General features: G+C 31.5%; 3 protein-coding genes across 3 annotated transcripts; 2 read left to right on the forward strand and 1 right to left on the reverse strand.

Annotated features, from left to right (window-relative positions):
• The first annotated feature begins 239 nt into the window (after positions 1-239).
• Positions 240-2,816, forward strand: LOC133296440 (protein DETOXIFICATION 12-like). The gene is made up of 7 exons (XM_061495427.1): positions 240-491; positions 930-1,474; positions 1,631-1,717; positions 1,885-1,941; positions 2,053-2,291; positions 2,378-2,583; positions 2,769-2,816. The coding sequence occupies exons 1-7, from the start codon at positions 240-242 to the stop codon at positions 2,814-2,816; spliced, it is 1,434 nt and encodes a 477-aa protein (XP_061351411.1).
• Positions 2,817-4,144: 1,328 nt separating this feature from the next.
• On the reverse strand, positions 4,145-5,172 carry LOC133296441 (F-box protein At1g60400-like). The gene is made up of 3 exons (XM_061495428.1): positions 4,944-5,172; positions 4,665-4,796; positions 4,145-4,182 (listed from the first exon to the last, which is right to left on the reverse strand). Exons 1-3 carry the CDS (start codon positions 5,170-5,172, stop codon positions 4,145-4,147), a joined length of 399 nt encoding a protein of 132 aa, XP_061351412.1.
• Positions 5,173-11,545: 6,373 nt separating this feature from the next.
• Positions 11,546-14,042, forward strand: LOC133296451 (protein DETOXIFICATION 14-like). Its single transcript, XM_061495440.1, has 7 exons — positions 11,546-11,882; positions 11,995-12,539; positions 12,647-12,733; positions 12,880-12,936; positions 13,041-13,279; positions 13,382-13,587; positions 13,831-14,042. The coding sequence occupies exons 1-7, from the start codon at positions 11,631-11,633 to the stop codon at positions 13,894-13,896; spliced, it is 1,452 nt and encodes a 483-aa protein (XP_061351424.1). The 5' UTR covers positions 11,546-11,630; the 3' UTR covers positions 13,897-14,042.
• Positions 14,043-19,806: the final 5,764 nt, after the last annotated feature.

The raw sequence follows: 19,806 nt of genomic DNA on the forward strand, positions 1-19,806 counted from the left end.
GACAAAAAGTTGTCCTTCCAAAATATTACCCATATCTATTCTATACATTTGTCTCCACTCTTGTGGATTGTTCTCAGTCACAGTTGTGTTATCAAGTGCAAATATGGTAGTATATTGACGTAAAAAAAGAACGTAAATATAGCATATAAAATATAGTGCAAAGCCACAAGAAGGGAAAAAGCTCTGCCATACCGACTCATCTCTGTATCAGACTGTGTGGATTGATAGGAGAGAAAAACATGGACGATAGTTTATTGGCTAAAGAGATAGAACAGAAAACAGAGAGTGAGAAGCAGAGAGTTACATGGAATGGTTTCAGTCAAGAAATAAAGAGGATATGTCATATAGCAGGGCCTATGGTGGCTGTGACTTCTTGTCAATATTTGTTGCAAGTTGTGTCAACCATGATGGTTGGTCACCTTGGTGAGCTCTACCTCTCTAGCGCTGCCTTAGCCATCTCCATTGCTGGGGTCACTGGTTTCAGTTTTCTTGTAAGCTACTACTCACCCCACTCCATCACCTCTATAACTTTTTTCTGTAGTGTCTTCTTCTTTTTCTCATAAACCAGACACATGCACCCAATTTTACCACCTGCATCCCAAAAACAAAAATATGACATAACAAAACAAGCTCTAGCTGCTATCTTTTCGGATAGATCATAAAATCTCAACTTATAGAGTGATTTTTCTCAAATTCCTGGCTTATTTTTGTGCTCTAAATACAACTATGATATTAGATTATTAGTGATGTCCAAATTCACTTAATACTAGAAGGTATCAAGAAAGCATTAAATCGATATAAATGAAATAGAATGCTTGTGTTTACAGTAATTAGATTATCTTACTTCTAACATGTTAGCTTGGTCAAAAACTTTCATTATCTTCTTCCCCAAGTAACTTGATGCATTGGCGACTTGTACATGATAACAGATGGGAATGGCTAGTGGACTGGAAACTATTTGTGGACAGGCTTATGGAGCTCAGCAATATCAAAGAATTGGAATGCAAACATACACTGCTATATTCTCTCTCATGTTGGTTTGTCTTCCCCTGTCTTTCCTTTGGATCAACATGGAAAATATACTAGTTTTCATAGGCCAGGACACTCTAATTGCACACGAAGCAGGGAAATTCACAATTTGGCTTCTTCCGGCACTTTTTGCATATGCAATTCTACAGCCGTTAATTCGATATTTCCAAATGCAAAGTTTGCTTCTTCCCATGCTTATAAGTTCTTGTGTCACTCTTTGTGTCCATATACCTCTTTGTTGGGCTTTAGTATTCAAGACTGAGCTGAAAAATGTTGGTGGAGCATTAGCAATTAGCATTTCGATATGGTCAAATGTGATTTTTCTTGGATTATACATGAGATACTCTTCTGAATGTGCAAAAACCCGCGCTCCAATTTCTGTGGAGCTGTTTCAAGGAATCCGGGAGTTCTTTCGCTTTGCTATCCCTTCTGCAGTAATGATTTGGTGATTTATCTTCCTGTTCAGTTGAAATTGTATATGTTCTTTTTATCAAATTATCAAGAGTTTCCATTTCCCAAAAAACTTATAACATGTATTGCATGGCTTTTCCAAAAAAAATTCTACAATGTAATTTTTTTTTTTTCATGTTGATTTTTGTAGCCTAGAATGGTGGTCGTTTGAGTTGCTTGTCTTGCTGTCTGGGTTGTTACCGAATCCACAACTTGAAACTTCAGTTCTATCCGTTTGGTATGTTCGTTACATCTTTTATTTTCTTTTTAACTCAACATATAAGACTTTTCAGGTCCCCTTTCAACTGCAACTCATGATCTAAAATTTCATCTTGCTACCAATATTCTCCTATAAGATTTGTAAACTAAATTGATTGTACTAATTCCTTGTCATTTTTGCTGCAGTCTCAATACCATTTCAACTCTCTATACAATACCCTTTGGAATTGGTGCTTCAACAAGGTTATATCAAGAACACATTCATTTTACATATTTTACATGTCACCATAAATAGCTACCTTTGAGTATATATATTTATCTAAACTAATTATCCTTTCTCCTCTCTGATTATAGCACAAGAGTTTCCAATGAATTAGGAGCTGGGAATCCACATGCTGCTCGTGTTGCTGTGTTGGCTGGAATGTCTCTTGCAGTCATGGAGACAAGTATAGTAAGTGCAACACTCTTTGCCTGCCGCCATGTGTATGGTTATATTTTCAGCAAGGAGAAGCAAGTTGTTGACTATGTCACTGTCATGGCTCCTCTGGTTTGTTTATCTGTTATACTGGACAGCATACAAGGTGTTCTTGCAGGTAAACCTCTCTCTTGTCTATCCATAAGTAAATTTTATATAGAAGACAAGCTTTCTCTTAATTAGTTTTGCTATGATTTGGTTCAGGGATTGCTAGAGGTTGTGGATGGCAACACATTGGGGTTTATGTCAATCTAGGGGCCTTCTACCTCTGTGGGATTCCAGTTGCAGCCTCATTGGCATTTTGGCTAAAACTGGGAGGAAAAGGTCTTTGGATTGGTATACAAGTTGGTTCTTTTGTTCAAACAGTTCTACTTTCTATCATAACAAGTTGTATAAATTGGGAACAGCAGGTATATGTCCTCTAACCTATGTCTTAAAAACCCCAAACTTCAAATTTACTATTCTTGGTTGCACGTAGTTAAATTCATCTTCTAGCTACCATTTTGATTTTGCTTAATATAACTGAATACCCTTGTTGAGGTGGTATCCCATTAGCCACTTTGTTTGTTTCAATCGTGTGGTCTTGCTAATGCAGGCAATCAAGGCAAGAAAGAGGTTATTTGATGGGGACAATTCTCCATGAGTGAGAAGTAGTAGCTTATTCCCTTTGTTCGAGTTTTGGAACTAAAGCTTAATGTTTTTTTTTTTTTTTTTAAAGTGATAGAATGGCTTAATTCGCAGCAGAATGAATAGCTTTGTAAATCCAAGAGTTGTCAAAATTAGCCAGTTCGATGAGCTGGCCGAAGAGTTGAATGAAAATTTAGATTAGGCTTATAATATTATCCGTATCAAGTTTGAAGGGAAATATTTAATATAGTTTAGGTACATGTATAATCCAGTGTTTCAAGCCAATGAAAATTAAGTATTTTCTGACTTACTTGTGTGGAAGAAAGAGAAATTGTGTTTTTTTTTACAAGTGACAGTTTTTTCAATGGAAGGAGTAGGTGTGTCAGGATTACTAGAAATGTTCTTTTAAAATTATTATTGATTTAGAATATTTTAACATAAATTAATTAAATAAATTATTTAAACTAATTTTTTTTAATTCTAATTGCAAGAATAGCACGAGTTTCTTTCAATAGTAACCCATATAAATTGGGTTTGACAATCTAGCACAACTTGCAAAAAGCAAGTCCGAATGGGCTAAGCCTATCTCAGGGCTCCTTTGTATTGCCTTTTTAAGAAAGTCTTTTTAATCACTTTTTTATTTTAAAAGTATTTTCTATAAAAGTTACAGCTATTTAGATTTTTTTAAAAATATTTGATTTTTGAAAAAAAAATTTAGCTTTTGATTTCTACTTTTTTTAAAAGCTAAAATTTTTAGTTTTCGAAAAAAGTAAGTTTTTGACTTTTTTTATGACTTCTGCTTTTTTTAAAAACAGACATTCAAACAGACTTTTTTGATAAGTACTTTTTTTTCTTAAAAAAAATAACTTTTGAAGAAAAAAAAAGTTGATCCAAAAAGTCTTAATTTACGCCACTTTAAACTGCTTAGCTATTAAACCATGAATCGAAAGTCATCATTTCACTTTTACGGTTTTGCCCATTCCATTTTATTTCGACTCGATTTACAAAATCACCACGTAACAGGGTGGCAAACTGGCAACAAGAATAAATATTTCGTAAAAAAAAGAAAAAAAGAAAAAAAGACATCCCAAATGATTACAATTTACAAGCAGATATATAAAATTTATAAGATCAAAGCAATTTTAAACAATTTTCCTCCTTTTACAGTAACAATGATAAATCAACTGCAACTCCTAACTCCTAACAACACCTATTCTTTTACGACTTTATTTTTTACTACTAACATAAGTACATACTTGTCATTAAATACCAATACACATGAACAATAGACTTCAGTTACAGATCAAATGCACTACTCCAGCCAATATCCAATAAACTTCTTCATTAAGCAATGAAAAACGCTCTTCTGTCACCTTCTACAGCTGCAGAATTTCATAAAACAAATATATGACAATGAGACAACGTAAAATGTCATGATTCCATTGCTATGGTGTCTGACTGAATTAAGAATGTCCAAAATAATACTCATCTACGTAGTGAGATTTTCAGGCCTAAAAATATTTCATTGAGCAATTAAAGAAAGAAAGAACATACAAAATCTTACTTCACGTTACCTGAGGAGATCTGATCTGGACATGAGTGTATTGATTTTATATCAGTGAGGAAGATTGAAGCTCGATAGTCACCCCTTCCTGTCCACGCAATGTTTGAAAAGGAGAACCGTTTAAAGTGAAAGAGCTTAGATTGGGTGTAGATATCACAAATTTGCAACCTGAATTATAAGTATCATGGACGGTCAAATTGGCAAGTGTAGCATTGGTTATGTTGAGGATTCCTGACATTCTCTGAGAGTTTGAAGAGACCAAGACAAATTGATTAATGGACAAAGTGTTTAATTTTTTACATTTGGAGAAGGGTTCAGCACGACCATTGTCATCGGCAACAATTCCAACATTGTCAAGATGCAAACTTACTAATGCTGGAAGCTTGAGAGACTTTGGGATTTTCGTTTTTTTCTTGACATCATAACTTGAAACTGAAATATGAAGAGACGTTAAAGACTTACAAGTAAAGAGACACGGTGGCAAACCGATATTATACGGGACATAGATTTTCAAATGTTGGATGTTATGTGACACGGCATGTTTCATAAGACTTGTCAGAATCTTATTTTGAAAAGCACCATTGCGGTAGAAGTCCAGATTAAGCAAGGGATGGTTGCCATCACGGCATGACACAATCTTAGATACAAATTCAGAGAAAAGAGTAGAATTCTTGAAGTCTGAGGAATGTAATTTAAGATTAGGGAGGGATTTCCAAAGGTCCCTCCACCGTTTTGACAAGATGCAAGTCTGAACAGCATCTTTTATCTTCATCAATGACATTATATGCAGTAGAATTGGGTTAGGCATGTTACTAAGCCTGTCATCATCATCCCTAGTAGTCTTCCTCTTCTGACTCTCTGTCGGCTCAATCTTCTTCCCTATTTTTTTTTTTAAAAAATAAAAGCAACAAATTTGGATAAGATATGGAAGTTACATTTCTTACAGATACATAACTATATACAGAAAAATAGAGAAGGAATGTGTGCCTTAAAAACTCAAAAGTTGGCAAAGTCATGTCATTTCAAATTCAAATTCAGTTCTTTTTTAGACTTTGTTATACATATGGGGAAAAAACTAGACAAGGGTGTCACTTGTACATGCCAAATTGATAAACTTGAAAGGTTGCAGAAAACTATCAAGAGGAAGATTCTAATTCATGCAAAGGAAAAAAAAAAAAAAAAGTACATGAATGGAACATCAAGAAAGAGAAAAAGAAAATTGAAAGAAGGGAAATACCTTGTGACTTCTTCATCAGATTCTCAACTCACTGTTTATCCTAAGCTCTCCTTTGTTTAGCATCAAACTGGAACAAAAGTATATAACTGAGGAAACGCCGTACCTTGATGCTGAATATGCGGGATGGAGAGTGTTACTGCATCCGGTACTTTGTCAACAAATGAATGTGATGTAAGATAAAACGTTAGACTGGCGTGAGAGTTGCTCGGAACTTGTAAGAACTTGTGAGTGCTTGCTGCCGTTTTCTTTTCTTAATTGCATGAATATTTTTAAACAATTTCAGGACGCATGGAATACAAGTGTGGCACAGCTATAATGCTCAATTTATCAGACTAGTTTCAAAATTCATTTTAAAAAATGTTAGTAGAGTTACTTTAAAGATTGTTTAATGTTCACCGAAATAACGTTATTTTGAGGCTGAAATCATAGTGTGTTTGTAATTTTAATTTATTATAATGTTATAATAGTTTTTATCATTCTAACTTTTAATCTTTCAACTCCAAAACTATATCGTTTTGGTGAACATTAAATAAATTTTTTTAAAGTGACTTTGGGAACTTTATTCCTTTTAAAAAATAAGTATCCAATCTTTTTATTATCTTACAAAACCATTTAATTGTGAGCTTTGACTTGAAATTTAATCTTCATAGGCAGACAAATTTTATGTAAGAGCAAAAGATGTTCATGGATTGGTTAGACTCACTTTGAAACCTAAATTGACCGCATGGATTGGATTTGTTTACGAATTTGAGTCAAACTAGACGGAAACCGCAAATTTTCTTCCGTATATAATCTTTCCCTCACCTTAGAAAAAAAAATAATTCACCTAATTGAATTTATTTAACTAACTCTCTTAATATTATATGAGTTCCACTAATCATTTTTAATTTTATTCAAGAAGTATGTACTACAATAATAGTGAATATTTACTAAAATCCTACCTTGATTTTTTAAATTTAATTCTGTCAGAGTTCTTTATCTCTTATTGGGATTTCGGTTTAGTTGCATACTTGCATTTTTTATTCTTTCTCTGTTTTGATATTTATTTGTGTTCTGCATATTTTGTTCTTCTAATTTTTGTGTTAGTTACAAAAATAAATAAATTAGAAGAGGTGTAAATTTGAGCCCAATGGGCCTATTTCTTCCTCCTATTTTATATAATTCATGGAATTGTATAGTGAGGCTTTTACATTACAGCCCCCAAATAATGGGTAAGGGTTGTGCTATGAGGGAGGAGAACTCATGCATTACAAATTTTATTTCTTCATTTAATTTAGACTCTCTTTTTTTAATGTTATAGGAATTTCTGTAAAAAAAATAACAATATATTATGAATAATACATAGTTATAAAGGGTAATAATTTTTTTATTATGATTATGTATTATCCGTAGTATATAGTTATTTTGTATTTTCAGGAATTTATAATTATATATTATTCGTAGTACACAGTTATTTATTTTTTTTAGAAATTCCTGCAACATGAGAATTTTTTTTGCTTTTAATTTAATTATGGATAGATTTTATTTATAGAATTTTTGTTTACAAACTCTTTCAAACTATATTATGTAGTTCGTGGAGTACATTACTAAATAAGTGTACTTCCCGGAATACATAATATAATTTGTAAGAGTTTGTAAACAAGAAGTTTGTAAACATAACTCTCCCTATTTAATTAAAAAAAAAACCCTAATCCCAATTCCCAAAGATTATACCAAATATACTCCCCCATTCTTCATCCAAAATTCATCTTCAGGTCACTACCCTACCATTTTTTCTATCACTACAAAATGGAAACAGAGTCCATCAGTTGCTTATAGCTTCAAAATAAATTGTGTCCTCTAAATACAATAGCTTTCATAATTTATGAGGACTCTAGGAAACAAAATAAACAGAGAAAATGGGGGAGGAAAATACACATGGAAAAGTAGATAATGAATTGAAGTTCACATATTGTTGAGATTAGAGCAGCCTCTCCATATTTAATTCTGGAGTCATATATTCCAGCTTACAATGCAAACAAGCAGCTAGATGGGAAAAGGTTTCATTCTCCACCATTGCGTGGTTACTCAGTCCGTAGATACTAGTTATCTGTCTTTCTGCTCGATTAATTTGTCCTTGATTGCAATTGAAAATGCCATCTATTTTTAATTTGTTGTTGCTTACAATTCCATATAGCTTGGTTTGTGAAGTTCATTGAGTTTTTTAAGGATGAATATGTGAGGTGATTGGAACCAAAACAAAAATTGATATAAATCATGTAAGATTGATGTTCATTGTTACCACAGAGATGCTAAGAATGTTAGACTAATTTCTACTATTTTGACACACCACCAAGTCAAGGTTAATTCTCTAACTGGCCCAATCCAAGCACGTCTCTAAATTTGGAAAAATTAAATCCATAAACAAACTAGTAAATCATATTAAAATTTAAGGTTTATTTTGATGTTATTTTTATTGCAGTATTATTTTATGGGTTTTATTAGTGTTATTTTATATTATTTGAGTGTTGTTTTTAACACTCACAAAAAAATGGAGAGAGAAAGTGGAATGATGAAAGAGAAAGAAAAACATGTAGACCTCACCTCTTTAATGTGTGTGTAGAAAAGTGATGTTACATTATGTTAATGATAAACATAAAACCCTTATTTTATAGGGATATGATATTATGCTTATTTTATGTTTATGTCTGTTCTAACTACTCATCTATAATATTATTAGATCAGAATCTTAAAAAGAGAAAGAAAGAATAAAGATTATTTGAGATTTTAATTTAATAGTGTTAAAAAGAAATGGATAGAGTAAATATGAAAAAATATAAGTATAATATTTTATTTTTATTTTAAATTCAAAAATAAATAATAAAAATTACAAACTAAATATTAATATTTTTTGTAACTTTTATAAATATTCAACTTTTATTATTAGATTTATAAATTTAACATAAAACCTATATAAAAAAAATTTAGTACAAAAGCCTATAATTTTATAAATAAATAAAAAGAAAATATTACAATACTAATTACTCGCGCAATCCGACAAGACACGTTGAAACTACTGCTTTCCCCACCATGCCCCATTATTACCACATCACACAACACAACTGCACAAGTAACTAATAACGTTGACCCGTAGTCTCGGAATTAAATATTTTTTATTTAATATTTAATTAATGGGGCATGTTATATTTATAAGTTTTTTGTTTACAAACTACACGACTGGTCCTACATTCATCACACAGTATACGACCGGTCCTACATTAGTGTAATTGCAAAAAAAATTTGTAAATGGATCATGTCCCTTAACTAATAACGTTGAAAGTTGAAACTACTGCTTTCCCCACCATGCCCCATTATTACCATCATAATTTTTGTTTCTCTTATTATAAAATATGATAATTTTAACTAAAATAACATAATTATATAGGCTATTTGATCATTTTACCCCTTATTAATTAATTAATAACTATTTTGTCCTTGATTCGAAACTATCTACCAATATGTCCCTCTTTAATCGAAAACCTTGCATTTTTAATCGACTAAATGGTTGTTGGGAGATTTAATCGACTAAATCTTTCTACTTAATCGATTAAAAAATCATACTGACTTGTTTTTCTTTGTTGTCTGTTGGGAGATTTAGTCGACTAAATAGGGAGATTTAGTCGATTAAATCTTCCAACAACCATTTTTGTCTGTTTTGACCATTTAGTCGATTAAAAATGCAAGGTAGTCGATTAAAGAAAGACAAATTGATAGATAATTTTGAATCAGAGACAAAATGGTTATTAATAAGGGGCAAAAGAGTGAAAAAGCCTACCCTTTAAAAAACATAAACACTAATCTTAAAAGTTAAATGCAAAGACATACTGAATTTAGTTTGCAACGGATAATCTTCATGGGATAATAAATCGAAGATTCAATTTTTAAAGGTATGTACAAAATAAACAAATTAAAATTTTTTCTTTGATTCTCAATAATAAGTTGCATTAAATATATATTTTTTAATTATATAGAGAGAGAGAATTCCACTCATTTCTCTTTAGATTATCAATAGTTACATACAATATTTCTCTTATTTAAAAATTACATTTGTTTCATTTAACTATGCGTATTATATTTTTAATATGAAAAATGAAAGTTTATCAAAAATATAATTCACACTCCTAAAAATAAATAAAAAATTATCTAAAAATAAAAATAATTAATTACAAATCGATTAGTATTAAATATATTTAAAAAAAATTAAAACTAAGAGTATAAACATAAACTTCACAATCAATGAATCTCAAAACACATTTTAAATCTTATTTAACTAGAAAAAGAAAAGCTAAGAACAATATATATTAATCTTTAAAAGATATTAGAATAAGAATTTTAGTGACTTGCAAATAATGCATTAATTTGGACCCTATATCAACGAGCCTGAAAACCAATACTTAACAAGAAAGAGTATGTGCCCCTCCCACTTAAATATGGACATGGCATCTTCGTGACACATGCTACCAACAGCTTAGACAAAGAAACTTGGCAAAAACTTGGCCACCACCGCATAACACCTACATGTTAGGACATCTATAAGGGCTTAGTCTGACTATGGACTTCTCACTACAACATAGCTTGTGGAAACTACCCTTATCAACCAATAGAAATAAATATCACCGCAAAAGACAGGCAAAAGCAAGATACCCCTTCACTATAAATATAGAGGCACTCGACCTAGATAAGATCATCTTTCTATCAAACACCCTAAACATTAAAATAACTTGAGCATTAGAGTATCTTGCAGATACATCCACAGTCTCCTCAAATTACCTAAAAACTTTTACACCAAATTATTCATCTCGTTGCCATCTGGACAACAATCCAATCATCTCACGGAGTATATCTCAACCCAAATATTCATCATCATTACTGAATTTAATCGTGTGATCTAGCCCAATAATAATTGAACCAATCACGTACTCCAATTTAACTAAAATACATCCCCTTAAAGAGATGAAAAAAGCTAGTTGTGGTGGTATATTAAGAGATCACAATGGATCCTTTTGGGAAGCTTCTATTGTAATTTAGGTTCCTGCAATCCTCTTGATGCAGAATTATGGGGATTACTGAAAGGTTTGGAACTGCTTTGGGGAACAGGATTAACAAGAATAGAGCTAGAATGTGATTCTAACCAAGCCATCCAGATGTTAAAGGAGCAGCATGAAGATCCTAGGGACTCTCAAGTCACTAGCAGATTGAGATTATGGTTAAAAGCAGATTGGACTATTCATCTTGTTCATACCAAGAGAGAAAACAACAAATGTGCTCATTGGTTAGCTAAAGCTGGGCAGACTAATAATCTCCATTTCAAGATTTTTAAAGATCCTCCTCCTCAGTTGATGGAACTTATAGTTACTGATGCTAGAAATATGTCTAGCTTGTTAGTTTCTGATTTGTAATTTCTTTCTGTTTCTGGGGCTTAGCCCCTCTTTATTTACAAAAAAAAAAAAAAAAAAGAGTGATTTGGGTGTTTACTCTCCTTCAAAAAAGAACATATGTTATTTTTAATTTTAATTTGTTAAATTTTGAGTTCAAAAAAATTCAAATAAATCATACATAGATTTGCAATAGGGCAACGTCTAGAAGGACATGTGTGACATGCGAATGAGTATTTTATTTCTCCATCTCCTATAATTAATTGGTAGGACCCGAGTAGGAGTGTTAACTGACCAAATCTAACTGCTACCAGCGACCCATTGGATAGACACATCTATCAAATAAAAAAATAATCACATATATGAACTAATATTATTATTAAGAGAATATAGCTCTGTTATTGTTGTAAAAAAAAAAAAAAAAATTGTAACAACACATAAAAAATCTTGGTTTTTTATTCGAATATGTCCCACGTTTTATTCTTATATGATACCATCTTCAAAGCAAACACAAACACAAACACTTTATCGACAAAACGCCATAGCTCTAAGCATTTTATCAGTCTCAAGCGGGTGCAACCAACGTGCAAGGCTTCTGCGAAGCATAGGGAGGATATGGAAAATGGTCTATTGGAGAAAGATAGAGAGGCAGAGATAGAGGGTGGTCGTTCAGGCATAACATGGAGAGTCTTTGTTCAAGAGGTGAAAGCGGTTGGTTATATAGCAGCTCCTATGATTACCGTCACTTTGTCACAGTATTTTCTACAAATTATTTCAATGATGATGGTGGGTCACTTGGGTAAACTTGCTCTCTCTAGCACAGCAATTGCCATGTCTCTTTGTGCTGTCTCTGGCTTTAGTGTTCTCGTAAGTCTTCTTCTTTTCCCATCTCTTATGTTTCTCTCTCAGCCACCTTAACTAGTATCTCTCAATGAAGTAGAGAATTGATTGCATGTTATATTTTGTACATATCAAACAGTTTGGAATGTCATGTGCACTGGAAACTCTATGTGGGCAAGCCTATGGAGCACAGCAATATCGAAAATTTGGTGTTCAAATTTACACTGCTATTGTCTCTCTTTTTTTAGCTTGTCTTCCTCTGACTCTTCTGTGGATCAACTTTGGGAAGCTACTCACTTTACTTGGTCAAGACCCTTTGATTTCACATGAAGCTGGAAAATTTGCTGTGTGTCTGATTCCTGCTCTCTTTGCTTATGGAACACTTCAGGTCATGGTTAGATACTTTCTGATGCAAAGTTTGATCAGTCCCCTTGTTATGAGTGCCTGTTTTACTCTTTGCTTCCACGTAGCTTTCTGTTGGCTGCTAGTTTTTAAATCTGGATTAGGTAGCTTAGGAGCTGCATTTTCTGTTGGTACTTCATACTGGTTGAACGTTATTTTACTTGGATTATATATGAAATTCTCTACTAAATGTGAAAGGACTCGAGTTCCAATTACAATGGAGCTATTCCATGGGATTGGAGAATTCTTCCGCTTTGCTATTCCTTCAGCTGGAATGATTTGGTTAGTTCCTTCCTTTTTCTGATCTTTTATGTTGTGTTTTTTTTTTTTTTTTTTTTTCCCGTTAATTTTCAACCATGGATTGTTTCTTACGTAAATCATCATTGCAGCCTTGAGTGGTGGTCATTTGAGCTGATAATCTTGCTTTCTGGTCTTCTACCAAATCCAGAGCTTGAAACTTCAGTCTTATCCATATGGTAGGACTTTTCTTAGTCTTTCAGACATGAATGACTTTGTGTGTTTTAAAATCTGTATTGAAATTTTTACTCATAGTCAAATATTGATATCCATGTAGATAAGTGGTGCTAATTTTATTGTTTAAATCTTCATTTTTTGTGATCAGTTTATCAACCACCACAACAATCTATACAATACCAGAATCAATTGGCTCAGCAGCAAGGTTTTGCTTCACATAACTCAAAAACTTCATCAATTTGTACCTTACAATAAAGTAAAGCAATTTCTTTCTTTTCTGATTTGTGTCTCTTTTGGTGGGTTATTCAGCACTAGAGTTTCAAATGCATTAGGAGCTGGAAGTCCACAAGCAGCACGACTATCTGCTTCTGCTGCTATGACTCTTGCAGCATCAGAGGCTCTTCTGGTGAGCTTAATCATTTTTGCCTGCAGGCAGGTTTTAGGTTATGTATTTAGCAATGAGCAGGAGGTGGTGGATTATGTCACAGATATAGTTCCTCTGTTAAGTCTATCTGTTATAGTGGACACTTTACATGGTACCCTGTCAGGTTGGTTCCTTCTTTCCTCTATTATTCAATGCACAATGCTTCTCTTCTATTATGTAATGGATTCTGAGGTGTGCCATGAAATGTCATACTTGTTCATTATAGGTATTGCTAGAGGATGTGGGTGGCAGCACATAGGAGCATATGTGAACCTTGGAGCTTATTATGTTTTGGGAATTCCAATTGCGATTATTTTGGGTTTCTTGTTACAGTTGAGAGGAAAAGGCCTGTGGGGTGGAATAATGATTGGTGCCTTCTGTCAAACAGTTACCCTATCCCTCATAACAAGTTGCACAAACTGGGAAAAACAGGTTTGCCTCCACCTCCAAAAACATTACTTTCACAATGTTATGTCTTCTCAGATAAAGAAGTTCCATCAAACTAAAATTTTGGAACTTAATAGGGTAAACTAGACAAGTTATTTTTGCAGTCAAAGAAAAGTAGCACCTTATGGCTTAAGCCATGCAATCTTGTTAAAATTCAGCAGCAGTAACAGTTTTGAACATGTACTACTAATTGAAATGTACTCATTTCTTGAGTGTCTGAGATTGCAGGCAATGAAGGCAAGGGAAAGGATATTTCAGGGAAGAAGTTTTGCAATAGAAGATGGATTAGTTTGAGCAAATAAAATACATTCCTTAAAGCTGTCAGCTTGTTTAGTTGGTATTGGTTAAGCTTAGCTTTGGATGCAGAAAAGAATAAATTTCAATTACATTAAGGAGGGGGGAAATTTCATACCAAGACAAGTGTAATAAAAATGATTTTTTTTTTCTCAGTTCATTTTTGGTTAAGGTTCCGCAATGTTCCTATAACTTTTATCATGTGAAGTAAAACCCATTAAATTTGGCATTTGGTTGTAATTACTCACAATCTAAGTTGCCACAATTCATCTCATATAAATGTAGGTTAAAACAGGCGCAAGATATCTCTCCATCTTATATTTCCTCACTTTTCATACCTATATCATAAATTCGTTAAGTGGCGTTTGTAGAGGAAAAACAAAAATTTACCAGGAAAATACAATTACTAGTAGGGGTGTTCATCAATCGATTCAAACTGTGGTGACCGAACCGAAAAACCGAATAAACTGAAAAATCGAAAACAAAAAAAAATTGCAAATTTTAATTGGATTGGATTGGATTTGGGATTGGTTTTGATGAAAACCGATCTAATCCAAACCGATCCAATATATTAATTTCTCTCTACTTACTTGAGTTTTTCTCCAATCATAACCCAAAATTTTCTAAACCCAAGACTCATTAACCTATCAACTAAATCCAAGAAAAAATTTAGTCACATCTCATCAACAAAATTTAATATATGAAGAACTTTATATCTCATTGTCACAAAAAAAAACTATATTATCGTTTTCTAACGCTTTTGTATTTCAAAAAAAATAAAATTACAAAGTCAATATATACAAAAGATGTTATTTGCACAATAATCATGAAACAAATTTTAAGATTTTCTGATGGAAAAATAAATTTGGTAGAGAAGTTAAAAAAAAAGTTGTTTGGTATGTCGAAATATTACCAGAAAAATTGAGTTAAATTTCTGAATCTATATTTGGTTGAAGGTAAAACATTGATAGAAAAATGAGATGAAACTAGCAAACTAATCCTTGACTAAATACAAAGAAGACTCTCTTTATCTCCAGCTTTCTTTTAGCACTTTTTTTAGAAGGGATATTTGTGTCCATTATTTTTTTTCTACTTTTTTATTTGATCGGATAATGAGAATACCACCCTTTGAGTGATATTTCGAAATGGCAAATTTTTTTAATTTTACATACAAATTGAGATTGTTATGCAAATTCAAATGATGGGCAAATTTTTTAAAACCTCTTATCAAATATGATCAACTAGAAAATTCATCTCAACTTTTTTTAGTTCCTAGTTGTCCTCTTGTTTTCTCCGATACCCCGATAGATATCTTCAACAATCAACACCCTTTTCTTTTATATTATTTACTTCCCAGTTGTCCTCTTGTTTTCCCTGCCGTGTATGAGTGTATAAGTTCTCACTTTTCTTTCTTCAACAATGCGGTCAAAAAGACAACGAAGATGTGCTATTGCGATCTAACCATCATGTGCAATGTACTGAAAAGGATGTGGATATTATTCTATTTGAACACTCGATTTCTAACTAGCAAACTTTATGTGTGTCGCTGGGTACTTGGACTTGGTCCCGTGTGTAAACTTCGCATTGAATTGGACACCCAATCATGTAATCATAACAGAGCAAACGATACATGTCTATTCAGATTCAGTGGATGAGTAATAAATATCTCACCAGCATCCAACCCGAATATGCATGGGCATTTTGATCATTTTAAGTAATTTTTTCAAATAAATTATAAAATTAATTTAAAACAAAAACATTTTATCAAAATAATATCATAAAATATATATGTGCATTCAAGTCGCATATCACTGCACAACTATCCATATATTCCATTGTTAAAAAATAACTCTTGTTCAAAAGGTAAGCAAACATTTTGAAGAAATAATAACAACAATAATTTTGAGATCGTGGAGATCCAATATAAACATCATCTTATTCCAACCGAGAATTCCCACCTAAACAAGTTGTTTCGATTTGTTATGCGCATACTTGATATTCAAGTATTTTTTATTTTTTGAGTTGAGAATTTTTCTTTTCCTTCTGGACTCTACTAATTTAGATCACATTAGTAGATAACAAATCCTGATCCTTGGGATTGACTCATTATTTAATATTCAAATTTATTTTATTTTACTTTTTAATTATTGAGGGAGGTTGACTCCTCATCCCATAAGTTGTGCTATAAAATTATTTATTCATTGTATTTTTTTTTCTATCACAATGGTTCATTGTTGTTTTTTACATCCAAGTCCATCTTTAATGCTTTTAAATATTAAGTTAATTTTCCCATTTTGCCCCTTTGTTTTATTCTTTCCCTATAATTTTTTACCATTCATAGGAGTAAAACGATTAAATTAATCCAATATTTAATCGGTGTTAAAATAATTTGGATAAAAAAAATCAAAAGTAAGAGAAAGAAAAAAAATCCGGGATAAATAACTTTAGAATAAATCACATGAATTTTTGAGCTTTTGTCTTATAAATAGTAAATACTAAATACACCACACCCCAATTTTTATAGAGTTAAAGGCGAGTTGAGTCGAGTCAAGATGGATTGATTCGCATCATCAGCTCTAATTAAGACATAGATGACAAAAATACTCTAGCTATACTAATAATAAGAATATATCTTTGTTATTATTCTTTACCAATTCATAAAAAAAATAAAATTATATCATAATTTGGTAGCTGATGTTATTATTATTTGTTTACTTTGTAATCCTAAGATTGTTACTGTTACCGAATTTATTTATTTTTTCGAATACAATATCGAAAGAAAGTTTTCGTACAAATAGTTATAAGGTTATATAGATATTTTTATAGGGTTAATATGATCTTTTGACCTTGGTACTGTGATTTTTAGTATGTATGACCGGAATAATCTCTAAGTCATATGTTTTGCCTAAATAATGCATAACGACGCGGTTACTTAAGAGACGTTTTAAGATATGACACTCTGCATACTGCGTCCTGTACAAACTCTGACATGTCATGGGACGTGATACCATTACCACGAAAGTCGTGCCCTTGCAAAATGATATGCACAGGACGCGGTTGAGCATCAATCACGTGTTAGAAAGTCACCAACTTTTAATTGCTAAGCGTTTAATTTTGGGGTCTCGGTGATGATACTTACGATAAATCATCCTTTTTATGTCACTGTTAAAGTTCCATTGCTTTCTGGATATGAATTTGTCACTGACTGAATGAACTACTAAGGAGTAAAGGCCCAATTTGGATGTGCTAAGCGCATTTGTTCAGTCCCAATTAAAATTCACCAAAGTCGTCTGAAATAGTTTATGAGGAAAACAAAATTTATCTATCAGTTTTCTTATGTTTTCGGCTAATCTGTTTAGTTTTAAATTTAAATTTAAATTTAATATAATTTAATTCAAAGAAATTTGAAGTAAATCGATTGTTGTTTTATTTTTATTTTTATTTTTTCAAGGAGGCAATAAATAAAGGGAAAGCTTTAAAAAAAAAAAAATCCTACAAGTTTCCTCAAAATCACTTAACCCCCTCTTGAAATTTTTAATCATTTATCCCTTACTTAAAATTTCTTTATCACTTACTTCCTAATTTGATTTCCATCCAAAATTTTGTTAACAGAGTTAAATTTTGTAAAAGATACCAAAATTACCCTTAATAGAAAAAAGAAAAACATAATTTCCTCACCAACGCAATTTTAGACAAACTCACATAAGCAAGACATGAATATAAATCAACGATTGAATTCTTCCTCTACTCTCAACGACACAGAAAACAACGAAATAGCACTTTATGCATGTTTGCTTGGTAATATTATATGATTAAGGAAAAAACAAGGCATATATGAAGCATAGAACGTAAAGTTTTTCAGTTGTTGTGCAAGCAAATAAAGTGTGGCTCTGAATAAATTTATAAAGCCAGATTTGTTGGTCATATAATAGCAGAAAAGGAAAAATCTAAACCTGCTGAGATGATGCCTTTTTCAATCATTTTATTTGAACAACGACACCAACAATTGTGAGTGTGGTATTTAATAGCAATAGAATTTGCAGGAAACAATTTTAATAATTACTAATTCTAACAAGGCTACCTTAAAGAAAATATTCCGTGAGTTCGTCTAAAACTGTGTTTGTGAGGAAATTATGTTTTTCTTTTTTCTATTAAAGGTAATTTTGGTATTTTAAAAAAAAAATTAACTCTGTTAACAAAATTTTGGATGGAAAATTAAATTATGAGGGTAAATGATAAAAAAAAAATTAAGTATGGGAATAAATGATTAAAAATTTCGGGGAGAGGGTTAAGTGATTTTGAGGAAATTTGTAAGGGAATTTTTGAAGTTTTCTCATAAATAAACTCTACTCTGATTATATATTTCCTTTTCTTTTGTATGTACAAACTCGTCTCTTTTGCAATGAAGATTTTTTTTAAAAAAGTAGAATAGTAATTAAGATTTCAAGTGTATTGTTTCTAATTACTTGAGCATTCAGAAACAATACACTTGAAATCTTAATTAGTATTCTACTTTAAAAAAAAAATCTTCATTGCAAAAGAGACGATTTTGTACATACAAAAGAAAAGAAAATATATAATCAGAGTTTATTTATTGCCTCCTTGAAAAAATAAAAATAAAAATAAAAAGTAAAACAACAATCTATTTACTTCAAATTTCTTTGAATTAAATTATATCAAATTTAAATTTAAAACTAAACAGATTAGCTGAAAACATAAGAAAACTGATAGATAAATTTTGTTTTCCTCGTAAACTATTTCAGACGACTTTGGTGAATTTTAATTGGGACTAAACAAATGTGCTTAGCACATTCAAATTGGGCCCTTACTCCTTAGTAGTTCAGTCAGTCAGTGAAAATTCATCTAATTCATATCCGAAAAGCAATGGAACTTTAACAGTGACATAAAAATGATGATTTATCCAAAGTATTATCACCAAGACCCCAGGATTAAACGCTTAACAATTAAAAGTTGGTGACTTTCTGACACGTGATTGAGCATCAATCACGTCTTGTGCATATCATTTTGCAAGGGACGTGGCTTTCATGGTATCACGTCTCATGGCATGTCAGAGTTTGTATTGGACGCTGTATATAGAGTGTCATGTCTTAAAACGTCCCTTGCCCAGCCATGTTGTTATGCATTGTTTAGGCAAAACATATGATCTAAAAATTATTCCGGTCATATATATTAAAAATCACAGTGCCAAGGTCAAAAGGCCAATTAATATTTCCCATTTTATAAAAAATAAATTTATTTTTTACACCTATATAAAAGTAGGTAGTACTTATATTTTTCTTTCTTTCTTCTAATCATATGTCCCATATAGGCTCCCATATACTTTTATGTATATATAAGAGATAAAATTATTTCTTAAAAAAGATTAGGATATGATATTATTACTATCAAATAATGTTACTACTAATGTCATTATCATATTTTAACTATTGATTTCTTCCAATCAACGGTTATTATTTATCGTGAATTAATAATTAATTAATGAGTTTGATTTATAAAAATAATAATAATTGCTTAACGAAAATCACCGATTAAAATATAATAACGTTTGTCCCTTTTAAATGATAGAAGTTAGTGTCATTTCATTTCACTCTCGTAGAGAGGTAGGACCCACATTTTATATATATTTTTGTTCATTCTCTCCTGCTTTATCTGTTTCTTTTTCTCCCTTAAAATGATACACACTTTTACCAATAACAATATGTTATCGCAAAAACATTAATCCCATTTTTTATTTATGTTTATAGACATAAAAGAAAGGAAAAAATATTTATCGTTTTAAATGATATAACTTATATTTTTTTACTTTTACAAAAAATAAAAACCACACTTTTATTTTTTTTGTATTCGTTCTCTTCCTTTTTTATTTATTTTTTGTCTCCATTAAAATAA

Source organism: Gastrolobium bilobum, unplaced genomic scaffold, assembly GCF_033153095.1.
Source record: "Gastrolobium bilobum isolate Gb01-03AN ecotype WA unplaced genomic scaffold, APGP_CSIRO_Gbil_v1 utg20910, whole genome shotgun sequence".
Classification (NCBI taxonomy): domain Eukaryota; kingdom Viridiplantae; phylum Streptophyta; class Magnoliopsida; order Fabales; family Fabaceae; genus Gastrolobium; species Gastrolobium bilobum.

Bases quoted from the DNA above. Each gene is read 5' to 3' on its own strand.
- LOC133296440 (XM_061495427.1), top strand. From the start codon at position 240: ATGGACGATAGTTTATTGGCTAAAGAGATAGAACAGAAAACAGAGAGT. The intron at 1,718-1,884 runs GTATGTTCGTTA...TTTTTGCTGCAG, and splicing joins ACTTCAGTTCTATCCGTTTG to TCTCAATACCATTTCAACTC. The intron at 2,292-2,377 runs GTAAACCTCTCT...GATTTGGTTCAG, and splicing joins CATACAAGGTGTTCTTGCAG to GGATTGCTAGAGGTTGTGGA.
- LOC133296441 (XM_061495428.1), bottom strand. From the start codon at position 5,172: ATGCCTAACCCAATTCTACTGCATATAATGTCATTGATGAAGATAAAA. The intron at 4,797-4,943 runs GTGCTTTTCAAA...TTCATATTTCAG, and splicing joins TCTGGACTTCTACCGCAATG to TTTCAAGTTATGATGTCAAG. The intron at 4,183-4,664 runs GTAAAAAATTAA...GAAATTCTGCAG, and splicing joins TGCTGAACCCTTCTCCAAAT to CTGTAGAAGGTGACAGAAGA.
- LOC133296451 (XM_061495440.1), top strand. From the start codon at position 11,631: ATGGAAAATGGTCTATTGGAGAAAGATAGAGAGGCAGAGATAGAGGGT. The intron at 12,937-13,040 runs GTTTTGCTTCAC...TGGGTTATTCAG, and splicing joins TCAATTGGCTCAGCAGCAAG to CACTAGAGTTTCAAATGCAT. The intron at 13,588-13,830 runs GTTTGCCTCCAC...CTGAGATTGCAG, and splicing joins GCACAAACTGGGAAAAACAG to GCAATGAAGGCAAGGGAAAG.